Source organism: Bos indicus, chromosome 22 (assembly GCF_029378745.1).
Source record: "Bos indicus isolate NIAB-ARS_2022 breed Sahiwal x Tharparkar chromosome 22, NIAB-ARS_B.indTharparkar_mat_pri_1.0, whole genome shotgun sequence".
In the NCBI taxonomy this organism is placed as follows: domain Eukaryota; kingdom Metazoa; phylum Chordata; class Mammalia; order Artiodactyla; family Bovidae; genus Bos; species Bos indicus.
In genome coordinates this window covers 37,340,709-37,362,474 of record NC_091781.1, presented here as the reverse complement: position 1 = coordinate 37,362,474, position 21,766 = coordinate 37,340,709, and the positions used below count along the sequence as shown (strand labels likewise).

The 21,766-nt window shown below is 45.8% G+C and overlaps 2 protein-coding genes across 25 annotated transcripts in view; one reads left to right on the top strand and one right to left on the bottom strand.

The window, feature by feature from the left end:
* Positions 1 to 21,692, top strand: part of ATXN7 (ataxin 7) — a 159,532-nt gene extending 137,840 nt beyond the window's left edge. For 2 of the 24 annotated variants that reach the window (XM_070776363.1, XM_070776361.1), the window contains one exon: positions 1,889 to 21,692. The gene's annotated coding sequence lies outside the window, so the exon portion shown is untranslated. The remainder of the gene's footprint in view (positions 1 to 1,888) is intronic. The other 22 variants (XM_070776377.1, XM_070776376.1, XM_070776365.1 and 19 more) reach the window with 22 other exon arrangements.
* The window catches only part of PSMD6 (proteasome 26S subunit, non-ATPase 6), an 18,637-nt gene continuing 15,708 nt past the window's right edge, over positions 18,838 to 21,766 (bottom strand). Inside the window, exons 7-8 of the mRNA XM_019984110.2 lie at positions 19,178 to 19,255; positions 18,838 to 19,040 (exon numbers count right to left, since the gene is read on the bottom strand). Coding sequence (XP_019839669.2) covers positions 18,944 to 19,040; positions 19,178 to 19,255 — 175 coding nt within the window. The 3' untranslated portion in view covers positions 18,838 to 18,943. The remainder of the gene's footprint in view (positions 19,041 to 19,177; positions 19,256 to 21,766) is intronic.

Here is a 21,766-nt window from a genome sequence, read left to right as displayed (position 1 = left end):
TGATGAAAGTGAAAGAGGAGAGTGAAAAAGTTGGCTTCAAGCTCAACATTCAGAAAACGAAGATCATGGCATCCGGTCCCATCACTTCATGGCAAATAGATGGGGAAACAGTGGAAACTGTGGCTGACTATTTTTCTGGGCTCCAAAATCACTGCAGATGGTGCTTGCAGCCATGAAATTAAAAGACCTTTACTCCTTGGAAGGAAAGTTATGACCAACCTAGACAGCATATTGAAAAGCAGAGACATCACTTTGTCAACAAAGGTCCATCTAGTCAAGGCTGTGGTTTTTCCAGTGGTCATGTATGGATGTGAGAGTTGGACTATAAAGAAAGCTGAGCGCCTAAGAATTAATGCTTTTGAACTGTGGTGGTGGAGAAGACTCTTGAGAGTCCCTTGGACTGCAAGGAGATCCAACCAGTCCATCTCAAAGGAGATCAGTCCTGAATATTCATTGGAAGGACTGATGCTGAAGCTGAAACTCCAGTACTTTGGCCACCAGATGCGAAGAGCTGACTCATTTGAAAAGACCCTGATGCTGGGAAGGATGGAGGGCAGGAGGAGAAGGGGGCAACAGAAGATGAGATTGATCTAACTCAAGATGAGATGATTGGCATCACCGACTCAATGGACATGGGTTTGGGTGAAATCTGGGAGTTGGTGATGGTCAGGGAGGCCTGGCATGCTGTGGTTCATGGGGTTGCAAAGAGTCAGACACGACTGAGTGATTGAACTGAACTGAGAGTCCTCAAAAACCTAGTATAGAGTTTTATCAGTACTAATAATCCCAGTGATTGCAGAGGCTCTTTGGAAAAGCAGATCTCTGGTAACTTCCTAAAGAGAGGGTTGCTACAGTTGTCAGGGCGCCACCTGTTGGTAAGACTAGGTGATCACTCCCACAAGGCGGTGTCAGGATGTATGATACATAATTGCTGGAATGAAGGCTGACTCATCACTCGCTAGTTGTGCCTTCTATTTCTCACATCCAGTGTACACAGGGTAGATTATGCCATTACAAGAGATTTCTGAACGACAGGACGTCACCTTCCCCCTTGACCATGTACTTCAGGGTTATAATGGCCTGGACTGAACTGACATGCATTCTTTATAATTTTTTTATCACTCTTTTTCAAAGCATTTTTAAAATTTTTAATTGAAGGATAATTGCTTTACAATGTTCTGTTGATTTCCGCCATATGTCAACATGAATCAGCCAAAGGTCTACATATGCCCCTTCCCTCCTGAACCTGCCTCCCGCCCCATCCCACCCCTCTAGGTTGTCACAGCCCACAAGGCTGAGCTCCCCGCATTATACAGCAGATTCCCACTGACTGTCTCTTTTGCTTCTGGTCACGTGTATGTCTCCATGCTACTCTCTCAGTTCATCCCTCCCTCTCCTTCCCGCACTGTGTCCGCAAGTCTGTTCTCTGTGTCTGCATCTCCATTGTTGCCCTGCAAGTAGGTTCATCAGGACTGTCTTTCTAGATTTCTCATATATGCATTAATATATGCTATTTGTTTTTCTCTGACTTACTACTGTATGTAATAGGCTGTCCGTTCATCCACGTCACTAGAACTGACTCAAATGCATTGCCTTTTATGACTGAGTAATATCCCATTGTATGTATGTACCACACTTTCTTTATCCATTCGGACATCTAGGTTGCGTCCATGTCCTGGCTATTGTAAACAGTGCTGCAGTGAACACTGGGGTACGTGTGCCTTTTACCATTGTGATCTCAGAGCACGTGCCCAGTAGTGAGATTTCCTGGTCATATGGTAGTTTTATTCCCAGTTTTTAAAGGTCTGTCCATGTTGTTCCCCATGGTGGCTGTATCCGTTTACATTCCCACCAACAGCGTGTCACGCGTTGCTCATATTGTTTGTAGGTCTTCAAAAATGGAAGAACAGTGTACGCCTGCGACTCTCTGCCTTCAAAGCCCAAACCAGTGATTATTGGAGCATTTCATGTATTCACACAGGAATGTAACTTCATTTCCCCATAGCTGCTTTGAAGGTAAGAGGTTTGTCATTAACAACTGTGAGTTTTTGGAGCATTACGAACATGCAGGATTACAACAGCCTCCTGTCTTTTCATCCTGAAATCAAGGACCGATGTCAAGTGTCAACTCCTAATCATCTTCAAAAACAGGTTCCCCTCCCCACCTTTTTTTTTGTTCAGTAGTTTTTTAAATTGCACCTTTTTCCTTTTTTAAATTGAAGTACATTTACAATGTTGTGCCAGTCTCCCTGTGTAGCAGTGACTCAGTTTTACACATACACATTCCTTTTAGGTAATCTTTTCTGTTATGGTTTATCCCAGCAGACTGAATATAGTTCCCCATGCTGTACAATCGGATCTTGGCGTTTATTCATTCTGAATGTAATACTTTGCGTCTCCTAACCACAAGTCCTCACTACATCATCTCCCGTCTCTCAACCGTGGCAACCAGAAGCCTAGTCTCTCTGTCTGTGAGTCTGTTTCTGTTCTGTTTATGGGTTCACTTGTGCCGTATTGTGGATTCCACGTGTGAATAATATAATCCTTTATTTGTCTTTCCCATTGGGAATTACTTCACATAGTATGGTAATGTCCAGTCGAATTCATGGAGCTGCAGCAGCATTATTATGTTCCTTTACAGGCTTAGTCATCCTCCACTGTATATACACCACCGTCTGAAGGTGGGCGCTGGTTGCTTCTAGGTCTTGGCTGTGTAAATACTGCTACAGTGAATACTGTGGTGCCTGTGTCTTTTCGAATTATGTTCTCTCTCCACTGAGAGGCCCAGGAGTGAGACGACTGGATTATGTTGTAGCTCCATTTTTAGTTCTTTGCTGCTGCCAAGTCGCTTCAGTCGTGTCTGACTCTGTGACCCCATAGACGGCAGCCCACCAGGCTCCCCTGTCCCTGGGATTCTCCAGGCAAGAACACTGGAGTGGGTTGTCATTCCCTTCTCCAGTGTGTGAAATTGAAGTCGCTCAGCTGTGTCCGACTCTTAGCGACCCCATGGACTGCAGCCTTCCAGGCTCCTCCGTCCATGGGATTTTGCAGGCAAGAGTACCGGAGTGGGGTGCCATTGCCTTCTCCATTTTAGTTCTTTAAGGAAGCCTTATACCATCATAAATAAGTGGAAGTTGCTCAGTGATGTCCGACTCTGCAACCTATGGACTATGGGATTCTCCAGGCCAGAATACTGGGGTGGGTAGCCTTCCCTTCTCCAGGGGATCTTCCCAACCCAGGGATTGAACCCAGGTCTCTTGCATTGCAGACAGATTCTTTACCAGCTGAGCCACGAGGGAAGCCTGTTATCCATCATGGCTGTTACCAATTGACATTCTTTGAAATGGCATAAGAGGGTTATCTTTTCTCCAGGCCATCTCTGACATTTAACATTGGTAGTCTTTTTGACGATGGCCAATCTGAGTGGTGGGAGGTGATACTTCGTTACAGTTTTAATTTGCAGTTCTCCAAAGGTAACTGACTTGGAGCCTCTTTTCATATGCCTTCCAAATAAAAGGAAAGCAACAATAACAAAAAACAATCTGCAGTAAATTGAACTCTTAAAGGTTCACCATGTTTTGCGCTGGTGTTGAGTTATCTACCTAAGGACATGCTTAAGGAAGGATGTCCATCACACCCCATGTGCTCAGTCACTTCAGTCATGGTGAACTCTCTGTGACCCAGCGCACTGTAGCCCTGCAGACTCCTCTGTCCATGGGGTTCTACAGACAAAAATGGATCGCCTCCTCTCCTCCAGGGGATCATCCTGACCTAGGAATGGAGCCATATCTCATGCGTCTCGGGAACTGCAGGCGAATTCTTTATCCACCGAGCCACCAGGAAAACCCTTACCCCCCAAAGGCCTTGCAATTTGAAGTGCTACTAAACATTCGTTTTTAAGTTGTTCTTATGGGAAGAATCGACAAGGCAGCGTAACTTTCTCAGGCCACTTTCGAATTTCTTGGCAACCGGAGCCCTAGAGAAAAGTCATGTTCCTGGGTTGTAGATGAGAGTGGAATGTGCCAGGGCTCAGGCCTCCTTACATCTTTCTCCGAATCAGCCTCAGACAAAGCCCAAGCCTGCACAGAAGGCAGTGCTGGGGAGGCCCTGGTAGTCAGGTAGGGAGATGCTGAAGTAGGAGGCTGAGGTGGGGACCCACCTCGGGGAGACTGGACAGCACGTGCCTATTCAGAGCTCTCTCAGCCTAGAGGGTCCACTGGTTTTTGAACACATCATGCACACTGTGGTTGAGCTGTGGAGCAGTCTGCCTGGATCTGGAGTGTGGGGTCCAATCCCCCACGGACCAGGCTCTCCAGGTCCAAGGAGGGCATCTTTTTGGCACATCATCCCCAGCTCCCTCAGCTCCAGCTCAGTCTGGCCTTGGGTCCCAGGTCTGCTCAGGCTTCTGTGGTTTGAAAGCAGCCCAGGGTCCCCAGGCCTGAGCAGAAGACCGTTCAGTTTGGTTTGTTTTGAAAGTTAATTTTTCTTGCATGGTGATACAGTTCATTTCCAGTGCCGTGTGTGTTTTAGGTGTAGTCACCTGATTCAGTTACACCTGTTTGTAATTACAGGCTGCTTAGAATTCCCGGTGCTAAAGGCTAGGTCCCTGTGGATTATTTATTGGATTATTTATTGTATGTGTATGACTGTCCATATGATAATCCCTACTTCCTAATTTACAAAACTGAATTTATAAGTATGTTCATTGGTATCAGTTTTTAGATTGTACCCAATGGAGTTAAACAGCTGTCCTTCTCTGACTGACCTCCCTTAGGATCATCATCAGCATGTCTGTTCATGTTGCTGGAAAAGACTTTTTCATACTTTTTGATTGCTGCATCATTTGCCAGTGAATATATGCATATGAGTGTGTGTGTGTGTGTGTGTGTGTGTGTGTGTGTGTACCACGTGTTTATCCATCTCTGAAAGTGGATACTGTGTGTGCACGCAGTCTTCAGTTCAGTTCAGTTGCTTGCTCGTGTCCGACTCTTTGCGACCCCATGGACTGCAGCACACCAGGCTTCCCTGTCCATCACCAACTCCTGGAGCTTGCTCAAACTCACGTCCATTGAGTTGGTGATGCCATCCAACCATCTCATCCTCTGTTGTCCCCTTCTCCTCCCACCTTCAGTCATTCCCAGCATCAGGGTCTTTTCAAATGAGTCAGTTCTTCGCATGAGATGGCCAAAGTATTGGAGTTTCAGCTTTAGCATCAGTCCTTCCAATAAGTATTCAGGACTGATTTCCTTTAGGATGGACTGGTTGGATCTCCTTGCAGTCCAAGGGACTCTCAAGAGTCTTCTGCAATACCACAGTTCAAAAGCATCAATTCTTCAGCACTCAGCTTTCTTTATAGTCCAACTCTCACATCTATACCTGACTACTGGAAAAACCATAGCTTTGACTAGATGGACCTTTGTTGGCAAAATGATGCGGTCTTGGGGTGTGATAAATATCGGTGCAGTGAGCACTGGAGCATAGGTGTCTTATCAGATGGTCTGTTATCCACATGCAGAGGCCTAGCATTGAGAAGGCCAGAGATTGTGGTAGCTCCCATTTAGTTTTTGGAGGGACCTTCCTCCTGTTCTGTGTCCTGGCTGTTCCCAATTGTTGTTACCCAAAGAAAATATGAAAGGGTTCTGGTTTCTCCAGGCCCTCTGCAGCATTTATTGTTGGTGGTGTTTTTGTGAATGAGTGTTGTGCGTGGTGGGAGGTGGTACCTCATTGTAGTTTTGATGTGCTGCTGCTGCTGCTAAGTCACTTCAGTCGTGTCCGACTCTGTGTGACCCCATAGACGGCAGCCCACCAGGCTCCCCCGTCCCTGGGATTCTCCAGGCAAGAACACTGGAGTGGGTTGCCATTTCCTTCTCCAATGCATGAAAGTGAAGTCGCTCAGTCGTGTCAGACTCTCAGCGACCCCATGGACTGCAGCCTACCGGGCTCCTCAGTACACGGGATTTTCCAGGCAAGAGTACTGGAGTGGTGTGCCATCGCCTTCTCCGAGTTTTGATGTGCAGTTCTCCATTAATGAGTGATCTGGAGCCCGTTTCCTGTGCTTTAAGGTGACCTCTTGAGATTGTCTTCTTGAAGGTTCCCTTTGTTTTGATATGCTCTCCGATTACCCATCCCAGCACATTGCTTGAGGAGAGGGGTCTCTACAGCCCCACAAGCTTTGTGAGTTTGAAGTGCTCTAAAACACTGATTTTTAAGCTGTTGTTACCAGAAGTGCCCACAAGGCGGCAGCACTTTCTCAGGCCCATTAGAAGGCCTGCCGTCTTGTGGACGCTTTCCTTATGCCTCAGCTGGTAAAGAATCTGCCTGCAATGTGGGAGACCTGGGTTTGATCCCTGGGTTGGGAAGATCCCCTGGAGAAGGGAAAGGCTACCCACTCCAGTATTCTGGCCTGAAGAATTCCACGGACTGTATAGCCCATGGGGTCCCAAAGAGACACGACTGAGCAACTTTCACTGGAAGCCAGAGCCCTGGAGACAAGTTGTGTTTCTGGGTTGTAGATGAATGGAATGTGCCAGGGCCTGGGTCTCCGTACATCTTCCCCTCTATCTGTACCACCCAGACAAATCCCAAGCCTATGAAGAAGGCGATTCGGGGATGCTGTGGTAGCCACTTGGGGACATGCCGAGGTAAGAGGCTGTGCTGGGAGCCCATCTCAGGGAGACTGGAACCAGCAGCCTATTTGGAGCACTCTCTGCCTAGAGGGTCCACCGTTTGTGGGGTGTACTAGGCTTGGCTGAGCTGTGGGACAGCCTGCCTGGATCTCTAGCATGAAATCCCTTCGCCATGGTCCAGGCACTCCAGGTTTGAGGAGGGCTTCCTTCTGGTACACCATCCCCAGCTGCCTCAGCTCCTGCCCAATCCGGCCTTGGGTCCCGGGGCACTCAGGCTCCTGGACTGTTAGAGCCGAGGGGCCCCTTGACTGGGTGGAACACCGTCATATTTGGTTTCTTTTGAAAGTTCCTGTTTCTTGCATGTGGATGCAGTTCATTTGCAGTGTCCTGTTTCCTTTGGGCGTACAGCCGCTGGGTTCACTTATGCATAAATGTCTTGCTCTTGGAACTGTTTTTCTGGGTAGAGAGTTAGAGGCTGCAGAGTAGAAACCCATGTACAATATGCTAGTCCTTGTGCATTTTTTATTGGATGTATATGACTGTCCCTCTGTCAGTCCCAAGCTTGTAATTTATAAAACTTGGTTAATAAATGTGATCATTGGTATCAACTTTCTCATTGTACCCAATGGAGTTTTCTTAGGCAACTGTTCCTTGTCTGACTAGCTACCGTTAGGATCATCAAAATGTCTGTTCATCTTGCTAGAGAAGGTATTTTGCATACTTTTTGATTGCTGTGTCATATGCCAGTGAATATGTGTATATGAATATGTGTGTGTGTATATATATGTGTGTATCATGTGTTTATCCATCCATCTCTGAAAATGAGCTCTCTGTGTGCATGCAGTCTTAGGCTGATAAATATTGGTGCGGTGGATGCTGGGGAGTAGGTACCTTATCGGATGATCTGTTCTCCACCTGCAGAGTCCCAGCGCTGAGAAGGATAGATACTGTTGTAGCTCCTGTTTACTGTCTGAAGGACGCTCCTTCCTGTTCATTGTCCTCGCTGGCCCCAGTTGATATTTCCCGAAGCAGATGTGGGAGGGCTCTGGTTTCTCCAGCCCCTCCTCAACACTTATTATCTGTAGTGTTTTTGTGAATGACGGTTGTGAGTGGTGGGAGGTGGTACTCATTATGATTTCGATGTGCAATTTTCTACTAATTAACGATGTGGAGCCTGTTTCTTGTTCTCCCCAGACAAGCAAGCAAACAAAAACACTATTGTGCCTTAAAGTGAGCTCTTGAGATTGTCTTCTTGAAGGTTCCCTTTGTTTCGATATGCTCTCCGATTATCCACCCCAAAGCATTGTTTCAGGAGAGGTGTCCCTACAGCCCCACACTTCAAAATTTGTGAATTTGAAGTGCTCTGAAGCATTTATTTTTAAGCTGTTGTTACTAGAAGTGTCCACAAGGCGGCAGCACTTTGTCAGGGCCATTTGATGTTTTCCTGGCAACCAGAGCCCTAGAGAAAAGTCATGTTCCTGGGTTGTAGATGAGTGGAATGTGCCAGGGCCTGGGTCTCTTTACATCTTCTCCCTTATCTGCACCACCCCAGACAAATTCCAAGCCTGCACAGAACGCGATGCTGGGCATGCTGTGGTAGTCAGGTGGGAGATCCATGGTGTAAGAGGCTGTGGTGGATATCCACCTTGAGGAGACTGGAGACGAGGTGCCTATTCAGAGCTCTCTCTGCCAAGAGGGTCTACCCTTTTGGGCGTACTAGACTTGGTTGAGCTGTGGGACGGCCCACCTGATCTGGAGCGTGGTGTCCCGTGCCCATGGACCCGGGTGTCCAGGTCCGAGGAAGACTTCTTTTGGGCACATCCTCCCCAGCTGCCTCAGCCCCCACCCAGTCCGGCCTTGGTCCCACAGCTACTCAGGCTCCTGGGCTGTGAGGGTGCCCAGGGACCCCAGGACTGAGTGGAAGACCGTTCACGTTTGGGTTCTTCTGAAAGGTAATGTTTCTTGCATGGTGGATAGAACTCATTTCCGGTGTTGTGTTTGTTTTGGGTGTCCAGCCACCTGATTGACTTACGCATAAGTGTCTTCCTCTTGGAACTGTTCTGCCCTGTAGATAGAGGCTGCTGAGTAGAATTCCCTCTGCTGTATGCTAGGTCCTTGCACATTTTTATTGTACGTATATGACTGTGACTCCGTTAATATCAAGCTTCTAATTTATAAAACTCAGGTGATAAATGTGGTCATAGGTATGAACTTTTAGATTGCACTCAATGGAGTTTTGTTAGGCAGTTGTTCTTACTCTGACTAGCTTCCCTTAAGATCATCAGTGTCTGTTCATGTTGCTGGAAAGGCATTTTGCGTGCTTTTTGATTGCTGTGTCATATGCCAGTGAATATATGAATAAGGATGTGTGTGTCTGTGCGTGTGCCACGTGTTCATCCATCTGTCTCTGAAAATGGACACTGTGTGTGCATGCAGTCCTGGCCTGAGATAAATATTGGTGCGGTGAACTCTGGAGTGTAGGTGTCTTTGTGGGTGACACGTTCTCCGCCTGTGCAGTCCCAGCATTGAGAAGAATACATAATGTGATAGGTCCTGTTAAGTGTTTGGCAGAAGCTCCCTCCTGTTCTGGGTCCTGGCTTTCTCCAGTTGACAGTTCCCAAAGCAAACGTTGAGGATTGCCGTTTCTCCAGGTCCTCTCCAGCTGTGTCTGTAGTCTTTAGTGAATGAGCATTCTGAGTGGTAGGAGGTGGTACCTGATTAATAGTTTTGATGTGTGGCTCTCTGTTAATTAGCAATCTTGAGCCTGTATCCTGTGCTTTCCAAGCAAAAGAAAAAAAGAAACATTAATATGCCTTAAAGTGACCTCTTGAGATTGTCTTCTTGAAGGTTCCCTTTATTTTGATATGCTCTCTGATTACCCACCCAGCACACTGCTTCAGGAGAGGTGTCCCTACATCCCCGCAGTGTAGTTCACTCAGTCGTGTCCAACTCTTTACAACCCCATGGACTGCAGCACAGGAGGCTTCCCTGTCCATCACCAACTCCCAGAGCCTGCTCAAGTTCATGTCCATCGAGTCACTGATGCTATCCAACCATCTCATCCTCTGCCATCCCCTTCTCCTCCTGCCTTCAATCTTTCCCAGCATCAGGGTCTTTTCTAATGAGTCAGTTCCTTGCATCAGGTGGCCAAAGTATTGGAGCTTCAGCTTCAACATCAGTCCTTCCAGTGAATATTTAGGACAGATTTCCTTTAGGATGGACTGGTTTGATCTCCTTGCAGTCCAAGGGACTCTCAAGAGTCTTCTCCAACACCACAGTTCAAAAGTATCACTTCTTCGACGCTCAGCCTTCTTCATGGTCCAACTTTCACATCCATACATGACTGCTGGAAAAACCAAAGCTTTGACTACATGTACCTTTGTTGGTAAAGTAATGTCTCTGCTTTTTAACATGCTGTCTAGGTTGGACATAGCTTTTCTTCCAAGGAGCAAGAGTCTTTTAATTTCATGGCTGCAGTCACCATCTGCAGTGACTTTAGAGCCCAAGAAAATAAAGTCTGTCACGGTTTCCATTGTTTCCCAATCTATTTGCTGTGAAGTGATTGGACCGGATGCCGTGGTCTTCATGTTCTGAATGTTGAGTTTTAAGCCAGCTTTTTCACTCTCCTCTTTCACTTTCATCATGAGGCTCTTTAGTTCTTCTTCACTTTCTGCCTTAAGGGTGGTATCATCCGCATATCTGAGGTTATTGGTATTTCTCCCGGCAGTCTTGATTCCATCTTGTACTTCATCCAGCCCAGCATTTCACATGATGTACTCTGCATAGAAGTTAAACAAGCAGGGTGGCAATATATAGACTTGACGTACTCCTTTCCCAATTTGGAACCAGTCCATTGTTCCATGTCTGGTTCTCACTGTTCCTTTTTGACCTGCATACAGATTTCTCAGGAAGCAGGTAAGGTGGTCTGGTATTCCCATTTCTTTAAGAATTGTCCACAGTTTGTTGTGATCCACCCAAAGGCATTGGCGTAATCAATGATGCAGAAGTAAATGTTTTTCTTTAATTCTCTTGCTTTTTCTATGATCCAACGGATGTTGGCAATTTGATCTCTGGTTCCTCTGCCTTTTCTAAATCCAGCCTGAACATCTGGAATTTCTTGGTTCACATACTTTTGAAGCCTGGCTTGGAGAATTTTGAGCATTACTTAGAGGCGTGTGAGATGAGTGCATATTTGAAGTGCTCGAAAGCATGAATTTTAAGCTGTTGTTATGAGAAGTGTCCACAAGGTGGCAGCACTTTCTCAGGCCCATTTGAGGTTTTCCTGGGAACCCAGGGTCCTAGAGAAAAGTCGTATTCCCTGGTTTTAAATGAGAGTGGAACTTGCCAGGGCTCGAATCTCTTTATGTCTTCCCCCTTTTCTGCACACCCCAGAGAAATCCCAAGCCTACACAGAAGCAGAGCCTGTGATGAGTGGTAGTCAGGTGGGGAGATGCGGAGGGAAGAGGCTGTGGTGGGATCCCACATCTGGGAGACAGGGCCAGGTGCCTGTTCAGAGCTCTCTCTACCTTGAGGGTCCACCATTTTCTGGGCATATGAGGCTTGGCTGAGCTGTGGGACGGGCTGCCTGGATCTTGAGCATGGAGTCCTGTCCTCCAGGGACCAGGCACTGCAGGTCTGAGGAGGGCTCCTTTTGGTACGCCCTTCCCAGCTGCCTCAACTCCAGCTCAGTCCGGCCTTGTGTCCCAAGGGTGCTCAGGCTCCTGGGCTAAGAGAGTGCCCAGGGGCCCCTGGACTGAAGGGAATAATGTTCGTATTTGGTTTCTTTGAAAGTTGTCTTCTAGCATGGTGGATACAAATCATTTCCAGTGTTGCCTTTGGTTAGGATATATAGACACCTTCCCTTATACATGTATGTCTTCTTCTTGGAATTGTTTTTCCCTATAGGTAGGTAGAGGCAGCTGAGTAGAATTCTCTCTGCTATACTTGAAGTCCTTGTACATTATTTATTGGTATATATATGAGTGTCCCTGTATTAATCCCAAGCTTCTAATTACAAAGCTCGGTTGAAAACTGTGTGTTGATATCTGTTTTTAGACTGTACCCTCTAAACTGTACCAGTGGAGTTTACTGAGGCAGTTGTTTCTTCTCTGAGTTGCTTCGCCTGTCGTTAGCGTCTCTGTTCATGTTGCTGGAAAAGGCATTTTGCCTACTTTTTGATCGTGCTGTCCTATGCCAGTGAATGTGTGTATACAGATGTCTGTATGTGTGTCATGTGCCACGTGTTCATCCATCCATCTCTGAAAATGGGCTCTGTGTATGCATGCAGTCTTGGCACGTCATAAATAGCATTGCAGTGAATACAGGTGTGTAGGTGTCTTTTCGGATGATACATTTTCCACCTGCAGAGTCCTAGCACTGCAAAGGCCAGATACTGTGGTAGCTCCTGTTTACTTTTTGAAGGACGCTCCCTGCTGTTTTGTGTCCTGGCTGTTCCCAGTTGACACTTCCCAAAGCAAGTGTGTGACCCTTCTGGTTTCTCGAGGCCCTCTGCAGCATTTATTGTCAGTAGTCTTTTTGTTAATGACCGTTCTGAGTGGTGGGAGATGGTACCTCATAGTTTTGATTGCAGTTCTCTATTCATTAGCGATTTGAAGCCTGTTTCCTGTCCTTTCGATAAAAAAGAAAAGAAGAAAAACCACATTCATGTGCCTTAAAGTAAGCTCTTGAAATTGTCTTCTTGAAACTTCCCTGTGTTTTGATATGCTCTCCAATTACCAACCCCAGCACATTGCTTAAGAAGTGTCCCAGCAGCCCCGCAGACTTGGTGAATTTGAAGTGCTCTAAAGCAGATTTTTAAGCTGTTGTTACTAGAAGTGTCCACAAGCGGGCACCACTTTCTCAGGCTCATACGGGGGGTTCCTGGCAACCAGAGCCCTAGAGAAAAGTCGTGTTCCCTGGTTGTAGATGAGAGTGGAATGTGCCAGGGTTCGGGTCTCATTACATCTTCCCCCTTATCTGCACCACCCAGACAAATGCCAAGCCTCCACAGAAGGCTATGCTGGGGATGCTGTGGAAGCCAGGTGGAGAAAATGCTGTGGTAAGAAACTGTTGTGGGAACCCATCTTGAGGAGACTGGAGACCAGATGCCTAATCAAAGCCCTCTCAGCCTAGAGGGTCCACTTTTTCCAGCATACTGTGCTTTAGTGAGCTGTGGGGTGGCCCAGCTGGATCTGGAGCATGGGGTCCCATCTGCCAGGGACCAGCCACTCCAGGTTCAAGCAGGACTTCGTTTTGGTACCCCCTCCCCAGCTGCCTCAGCTCCAGTTCAGTCCAACCTTGGGTCCCAAGGGTTCTCAGGCTCCTGGGATGTGAGAGTCCAGTGACCCCAGGACTGAGGGGAATACTGTTCACATTTGGTTTTATTTGAAAGTTAATTGTTCTTGCGTGGTGGATACAAGTCTTTTCCAGTGTCATGTTTGTTTGGGGTGTACAGCCACCTAATTCACTTGTACATTTATGTCCTCCTCTTGGAATTGTTTTGCCCTGTAGGTAGGTAGAGACTGCTGAGTAGAATTCCTTCTGCTACACGCTAGGTCCTTTTGGATTATTTATTGTATGTATATGACAGTCCGAATGTTAATCCCAAGCTTCTAATGTACAAAACTTAGTTGATAAATGTGTGCATTGGTTATCAGTTTTCAGCTCTTACCCAGTGGAATTTTCTGAGGCAATTATTCCTTCTCCGACATGCTTCACTTAGGATCATCAGTGTCCATTCATTTGCTGCAAAGACATACTGCATGCTTTTTGATTGCTACATCATATGCCAGTGAATGTGTGTATATGGGTGTGTGTGTGTATGTATGTATGTGACTGTGTGTGTCCCACGTATTTATCACCATCTCTGAAAATGACCTCTAGGTGTGCATGCCGTCTTGGCCTGTGATAGATACTGGTGCAGTGGACACTGGGGTGTGGAGGTCTCTTTTGGATGATCTGTTCTCCACCTGCAGAGGCCCAGCACTGAGATGGCCAGATACTGTGGTAGCTCCTATTTAGTTTTTGAAGGAAGCTCCCTCCTGTTGTATGTCCTGGCTGTTCCCAGTTGACGTTACCCAAAGCAAACGTGGGAGGGTTGTGTTTTCTGAAGGCCCTTTCCATCATTTATTGTTGGTAGTGTTTTTGTGAATGACTGTTCTGAGTGGTGGGAGGTTTTACCTATTTATGGTTTTGATATGCAGTTCTCTATTAATTAGCAGTGTGGGGCCTGTTTCCTGTGCAGTGCAAATAAAATAAAAATTAAACCAATGTGCCTTAAAGTGACCTCTTGAGATTGTCTTCTTGAATGTTCCCCGTGTTTTGATATGCTGTCTGATTACCTTCCCCAGCACATTGCTTGAGGAGAGATGTCCCTACATCCCCACACAGGCTTTGTGATTTGAAGTGCTCCGAAACACTGGTTTTCAACTGTTATTACCAGAAGTGTCCACAAGGCGGCAGCACTTTCTCAGCCCCACTTGAGGATTTCCTAGCATATTCAGAGCCTTAGAGGAAAGTCGTTTTCCTGGGTTGTAGATGACAGTGGAATGTGCCAGGACTTGCTCTCCTTACATCTTCCCTCTTATCTGCACCACCCCAGACAAATCCCAAGCCAGCAACAGAGGTGATCCTGGGGACGCCATGGTAGTCTGGTGTGGAGATGCCAAGGTAAGATGCTGAGGTGGGAACCCACATGGGGGAGACTGAATGGTGTCTGTTCGGAGCTCTCAGCCTAGAGGGTCCACCTTCTTGGGGGGCCTACGAGGCTTGGTTGAGCTGTGGGACAGCCTGCCTGCATTGGAGAGTGGGGTCCCATCCCCTGCGGTCCAGGCACTCTAGATCCAAGGAGGGTGTGTTTTCGGTACCTCCCCCGAAGTTTCTTCATTTCGCTCAGTCTGGCCTTGAGTCCAACGGCTGCTCAGGTTCCCGGGGTGTGACAGCAGTAGAAGGCCCCCAGGCCTGAGAAGAAGACTCTTCACATTTGGTTTCTTTTGAAAGTTAATGTTTCTTGTGTGGTGGATACAGTTCCAGTGTCCAGTTGTTTTGGGTGTACAGCCACGTGATTCACTTCCACATATATGTCTTCCTCTTGGAATTGTCTTGCCCTGAAGGTAGTTAAATGCTGCTGAGCAGAACTGCCTGTGCTATATGCTTGGTCTTTGTGCATTATTTATTGTGCATATATATGACCATCCCTCTGTGAATCCCAAGTTCCTAATTTACAAAACTCAGTTGAGAAATGTATTCATTGATGTCAACATTTAGGTACCAAATAGAGTTTTCTTAGGCTGTTGGTCCTCTCTGCCTTCCTTCCGTTAGGATATTCATCAGTGTATCCGTTGTTGCTGGAAAAGATAGTTTTCATGCTTTTTTGATTTGTGTGTGTGATTCCAGGGAATATTTGTTTATGCATGAGTGTGTATACGCATTTATATGTGTGATTATGTTTGTTTACCGTGTTTATCCACCCATCTGAAGATGGACACTGTAAGGTGCTTGCAGTTTTGTTGTTACAGGAAGTGTCCACAAGGCGGCAGCATCCCCTCAGGCCCTGCTCTTGTCTTTGGCAACTGGAGCCCTACAAAAGCTCTGCACCTGTAAGAGTGCAGTGTGCCAGGGCTTCTGTCTCATTATCTTTCCCCTTATCCTGCACCCCATACAGAGATTCGAAGGCTGCCTCAAGTGTGATGCTGGGGATGCTGTGTTAGTTAGGTGGGGAGATGCTTAGGAGACTATCCATGGGAACCCCACATATTCTGTGTATAAGACTGTGCTTATGTTAATGCCAACCTTGTAATTAAGAAAACTCGGTTTTTAAGTGTGTTCACTGGTACGTCTTTAGATTCTGCACGTAGGAGTTTGCGTTAGGTGTCGGTCCCTCTCTGACTTCCTATACCTAAGAGCATCATCACAGGATGGTCACTTAAGATCATTCACATCACTGGAAAAGGCATTTTGCATGCTTTTTGATTGGTAGGTCGTATTCCAGTGTGTATATATTTGTGTGTGTGTATACATATATATGTTCTATACACACACATCTTTACCACGTTTATCCGTACATCCCTGACCATGAACTCTGTGGTGGCTTGCAGAGGTGGCTGGTGATAAATATCGCTGCAGTGAATGTTGGGATGCAGGTGTCATTTGGAATTACATTTGTTAACTTGGAGAGACTCAAGAGAAACCAGGCAGGAGTGAGAAGGCCAGAGTATGTGGTAGACCTATCTTTAGCTTAAGAATCTCCATGCTGTTTTTTTTTTTCCTTCTGTTAGCAGGTTACATTCGCTGAAAACACAATGGCAGTGTTTCTTTTTCTCCACGCCCTTTGGCTTGACTGACTAGATTTTTTAATGATACCCCTTCTGACTGGCATGAGGTGATACCTCAGCATTTCCATCTGTATTAGTCTAATAGTCTTTTTTGTCCTCCATTCATTTTTCCTTTTGAGAAATGTTAAGGTTTGTCCTCATTTTTTAATTGTGTTGTTTTTGCTGTACAACAGTGGAAGGACTGTAAGTGTACACACACCCCTCCCTCCGACCCCCACTTCCTCCCGAGAACCCCCCCCCCCCCCCCCCCCCCCCCCCCCCGGTGAGCTGGGCCGTCACGCTGCGGCTTCCCACTGCCTGTGTCGCCCGGGAGCTGCGAGTGTCAGTGCTGCTGTCTCGGTTCATTCAGCCGCCTCTTCTCTCTCTCGCTTCCACAAGCGTGTGCTCCACCTCTGCATCTCTGTTCCCGCCACGCAAATAGTTCCACCAGAAACTTAGTAACACAGTTTTTGACGGTATTTCCTTTCCTAAAAGACTACTAGTAAATTATAGTATCATCTACAGCTCTTCTTTCTCAAAACATTTTTCTCAGTTATTCTGTCGCACTGTTATCCTAAGAAAGTCCGATGCCAAAATCTTCTGTGCTATTGTATGGAAGATTAAATTTTACTGTGGTGTGGTAAGACTACTCAGTGACTGATCGTCATCGGAATTTGATACTCCAACACAAAGTCTATAGTGTATTCAGAAGTCCAGGTTGGTGTCATGTCATTTTGATGTGTTATTTGCTTTAAGACTCCATTTTGCAATAAATATTTTCAAAGTTAAATATTCATAAGATTGTTCATCCCAGTGGATGCACTTTATACTTGGAGTGCATCATGAATGAGATTATGGTTTATAAAAGTGAGAAGTGTCCAGGTTTGATTAAAAACATTGAGCAAAAGGAAGAAAGCTTACGAGTATTTAAAATGGACTAAACACAGCTGTTCTCTCTGTCCCTTAGCAGGAAACTGTCATTTGATGATAATCTTGTTTTTGTATTGGGATGTGTACCCTTCATGAGTAAAACCTCAAAATTAGGACTTTAGTTCTTTGAATGGCTTCTCCTAGATGAACAGCATCTGCTTACCATCAGCCCCAGGTATACAGTACAGAGAGACGTGCGACCTGGACAGGAAACTCCCAACAGCCGTGGGGCCAGGGGGGTAGAAGAAGCTAACAGGGCAGGAACGGGAGCCTGGCATTAACCTCATCTGTATTACAGCAAAGCCAGGTAAGTGACTTTGAATTGTCTTTTTATTTTTAGATAGCCGCCATGAATTTTTTTCCCAGAAATTTATCGGGTGGTGGGAGGGAGCTGGGGACCGTTGTAGCCTGTAGTTGACCAGTCTGCAAGCTGGAAGCTTCTGGAAGCCTCTCACTGGTCAAAAATCAGAGAAGCAAGGCTGAAAACCATCATCATTCTATGTAGTCTTAGTATATAAAAAACATAAGTGATGAAAAACATCAGTGAGATCACCAGTTTGGAATATAAAAATGCAGCTTAAGTGGCCCCGGCAACTATGTGACGGCAGGTTCCTGCTAACACGTGTGGTGATGCCCTAAGAAATACATGTTTGAGTACAGTGTTTTACAGTTTGTAATGTTTTTATGTAAATGAACGTCATAAGCTTGATTTTCTGCTGCAGTCTAAAACTGAGGAAACAAGCTGAAGGAAATCTTTCCCTTCAGCATCAGATACCAGCATGAAGAGAGCAGAGATCAGAGTTTGGTTTTCTAGCCGCAGTGTTCAGGGCTATCTGTCCTATACTGTACGGCCTCCAAAACCTGGACTCCCTCACATCAGAATCATATTGCTTATGCACCATAAAGCAAGTTCCCTAGACATTTATCTGCAGGCTTGGTTTTCAGCTTCCCCATCTTGCGCTAGGAATGAACAGCATGTCTTTCTTTTTTATTTAGTGTCTCTTACCTATTACCCTCCTCTAATTTTAGGTGGTAGGGCTAAAATGGTTAAAAAAAAAAGCCAACATCCAGCCTACATTTCAGTTGAAATGCTTTGCTCTGTGATCACGTCAGTCTAGGTGGTTTTATAGCGGGGAGTTGAGGGAAAGTTATTTTAAGAAACTGACATTTTAATGGTACTTTTCCCCTCTAGCATGAACTGCAATGAGGTAACTGGCTGAAAACGAATCCTCCAGAAGGAACGCAATGAGTGATGCCTGTGTTGGCCTTAACGGACAGCACTGATCCTATGGTTGTGGATTTTGTTAAGGGTACTTACATTTCCAGTTTCTTGAAGAAATTAGTGATCCAAGTTGGTAAGGTTTTTAGTAGCCTCTCACCCATGCTTCTCTCCCCTTGATTTTACAGTAAAATGCTGTTGCGATTCTCTTGCTCTAGCAAAACTGCTCTTATCAAGATGAGCCTTCAGCTAGCCTGGACGCACTCAGTGAGCAACTCCCGCTGTCTCCACAGGCGTTCCACAGCAGCCAGCTCCGGGCCGTGCTGACACTCACACGGTGAGGCGGCCTGGCCACTCCTCTGCTGAAAGCCTCCAGTGCCTCTCTTCCCCTCAGTAGGGGTGTAGATGGTCTCTCCTTCCTCTTTATTTATAATCACCTCCCTGGAGAGGCTTCTATGACACCCGACAGCAGAGAGCTCTTCACGGCCTACTCATTTCACCGCCACCTTTACCGGGTTTTAGGTTTCTTTTTCCACGGCACTTAACCCCCTCTGATTCCCTAAGTGGGAAAAGATTCCCTATGCTGTATGTTTTAATGCCATCTCTTACTTTTGTTTTATTGAAGGGTCAGGATTTGAACTCAGGTAGTCTCTGTAAGTATTATACCATAAACCAAAGATTCAGAGGATGTAAATGTGGTATTACTGGACCCCATCCTTAACGCTGTGCATGTATATAAGAAAAAGGTAAGTTGAAAGAAACAATGCAGTATTTATTTTTTACACAGTTCAACTGGGCACAAGTAAGCTATAAAAATTCCCAATAAGCGCTAAAGAAAACCCTTTGTGTATTTGGTTTTACATATTAATTACTCTAGAAAGTTTCTGAACTCTGTTTAATAGCAGGTCTCCTTTCTTGATAGTTTCTTGGTACTGCCAGTTCTTGCTGTCAGGTCTATAAGTAAATCCAGGGAACACACGAGTTAGTTAGCAGTCACAGTAACGATAGCTGCCCTACTTTAAAAAGAAGGCACTCTGTTTTAGGAATGTCCTTTGCTGCAAGTATTACAAATGATACAGAAACTTACGTACCTGTTGGTTTCCACTACTTCATTCACTTTATCTATTTTGCAGTGTAGCCTCCCAGCAGCAATAAACCTGGAGAGTTCCCTAATTGAGAGAGAAGGGAAAAAGCGTTTAGCATTAGCCTTATAGAGAACTGTTAGAAAAATGAATTGCACTAAATACATGATTCAGTTGTCTTTTACTCAAGGTAATATTTGGACACACAGCAGCTGAGCTGACCCCCTTAAGGGGGACAGTTATTGAACACACCCCTCAACAGCAGCGAAGTGGAGACTCTCCGTCTGTCTACCGCCCTGTGACGTGGGGGAAAATGAAACCCTTAGATAGCTACGAGAGCTGCACGAAGACAACTTTTCAGTAATACCGGAGAGAATATGTGGAAAGTTGATGCCTTTAAAATACCTATTTGTAATAGAACTAGGTTGAATTTAGAGATTCATATAAGAGTCCTCCTAATTAAGAAAAATTGTGACAGATGACTCTCCCCGATACTACACCATCTTGCTCCTAGCACAGAAACACCCAAAGTGCCATTTCAAGTTGGTGGGGAAACGTGGCTGAGAATGATGTGAAGGCAGCTTAACTCTCACAAATCCCAGAAACCAGGTAAGGAAAAAAAGATAACTTCTAGCTTCAAAGCGCCACCAGCTTATCTTAAATTAGTAAGAACTCTATGTTTACAGAGCGTGCTCTATTCCTATCCTCATTAAAAATACATTTGATACATTTGATTTAGTCACTACAACAGCCATTCTTTCAACTGTTAGTTTTTGAATCATGTTACTGAGTGGCTTTAGGTAAACTGTGAACATTTTTTTAAAAGCTCACTGGTTCTAAACTCACTTGCGGTCACTTCCCAGGTACTCACACAGCTGCGTCTCCAGACTGCAGCTGCGAAACCCATCTGCACTACTGTTCTGGGTCTGAGGCCCACAGGGCAAACTACGCAGGCGGACAGCCCCAGCCTTGTGAGTCCTACTGAGATCCACAGGCGAGCTGGGCAAACTCGAGAGAAAGCTAGGACAAGCTGCAGCGAGCAGCACTGCCCAGGCATTGAAAGCAGACTGGGACTCAGCATGCCCTCTGCCGAGCTAAGACCGCGGGCAGCTGCTGCTTCCCCTGCCCTTCGTTTACGCCCTCGACTCTTGAAGGAGACTCCAGATGCACCACGGTTATCTGTCCCTGCTCATCGCTGCGGCTCTGCCGGCGCACGCCGCCACAGCCGCCCTCCAGTAAGCCAGGCTGGTGCTCCCTCCAGTCGTCTGGGCCACTCCTTCCACCTACGTGCCCTCATTCACCCTAGTTCCTGTAAAAATCTTAGACATGCAATGACATCCACTCTCAAGGCCCCCAAGAGCTATCTCAGCACAGCCTCCTTTCTGAAACGACAAAATTAACTCCTTCCTGCCCTCAATGGGTGCCTAAGTCCCATTCCCTAGATCCAAACTACGCTTTTGTTGTCTCCCTGTGTGCTAATCAAACGTACCCCAAGACGACTCATCTTCTCCAAGCCACCCAGATACTGCCTCATATACAGGTGTCCGGTAAGAATGAGCCAAATATTTGCTGTGTAAAGAGAACCTAAAAACCAGAGTTGCATCCTAAGTTCCAGATAAAACACCTACCACCAAAATTATGCAATACAGCCCACGGGTATGGTTTCTAACCTTACATATGTCAGTAACAGATGTGTCTACTCACAGATGGCTTGGTCCTTTTCTCCACCAGTATCTTACTTAGTCTAAGGAAATGGAAAAACGAAGTACAAGTGTTCTTTAAACTTACAGAAAGATTTCACCTAAACTCATTTTATAAGGTAAGAAACAAATTTAAAGCAAGGCGTTTCTAGGTAACACCACAGCTCAGTGTGTGCTTGAAACCTCTGCCTCTAAAGCTGGGCTGAGAACATGAAGGGAAAAACGAAATAATTCAAATACCACATACTGCAGCGTGTCTAACAATACTTCCTACTTTATGCACCTTATCCACAGACAGCTGAGCCTCACCCTGCTCCCACGGAGCAACGAACGGCCTTCTCACCACCATCACACTGTTAAGAAACAGCAAAGAAAGAAGCCAGACCAACGCCCTCTCTCCATGTGCTGCTCACCAGTGAGCTCCTCCAGTACGACCCCATGAGGAACAACTCATCGGCCCTCACCACCAGGCTTTTAACTTCACCAAGAAAACCAAAGCTCCCTGGAGAGCCCAGCCTTTTACTTTGGATGGATAATAAAACTACTCACTGTCTTTTTTCTTTCAAAGGAAGAGAATGAGGAAATTTCTGGCTCCATAATTTGGTTATACTTTGTGTGTTTTACTGATTGTAAATATTACTCTAAACTATCCCATAAATAAATATTCATGTGCATGCCAAGGTGACCGAGGATGAAACGTACTGATGTCTGTAACTGTCTCTGAAGTCGTGAAACATAAGGTAAAGCAAACACAGTGTTAAAGATTTATACAGCAATTTCTCCATGTTTGAAATTTTTCGTAATAAAACATTAGAAAAAACAAACTGGCTAAACAGAGTATGGTCTTTTAAAAATGAAATGCCTTAGAACTTCATTAGAAACTACTATATAACCACCA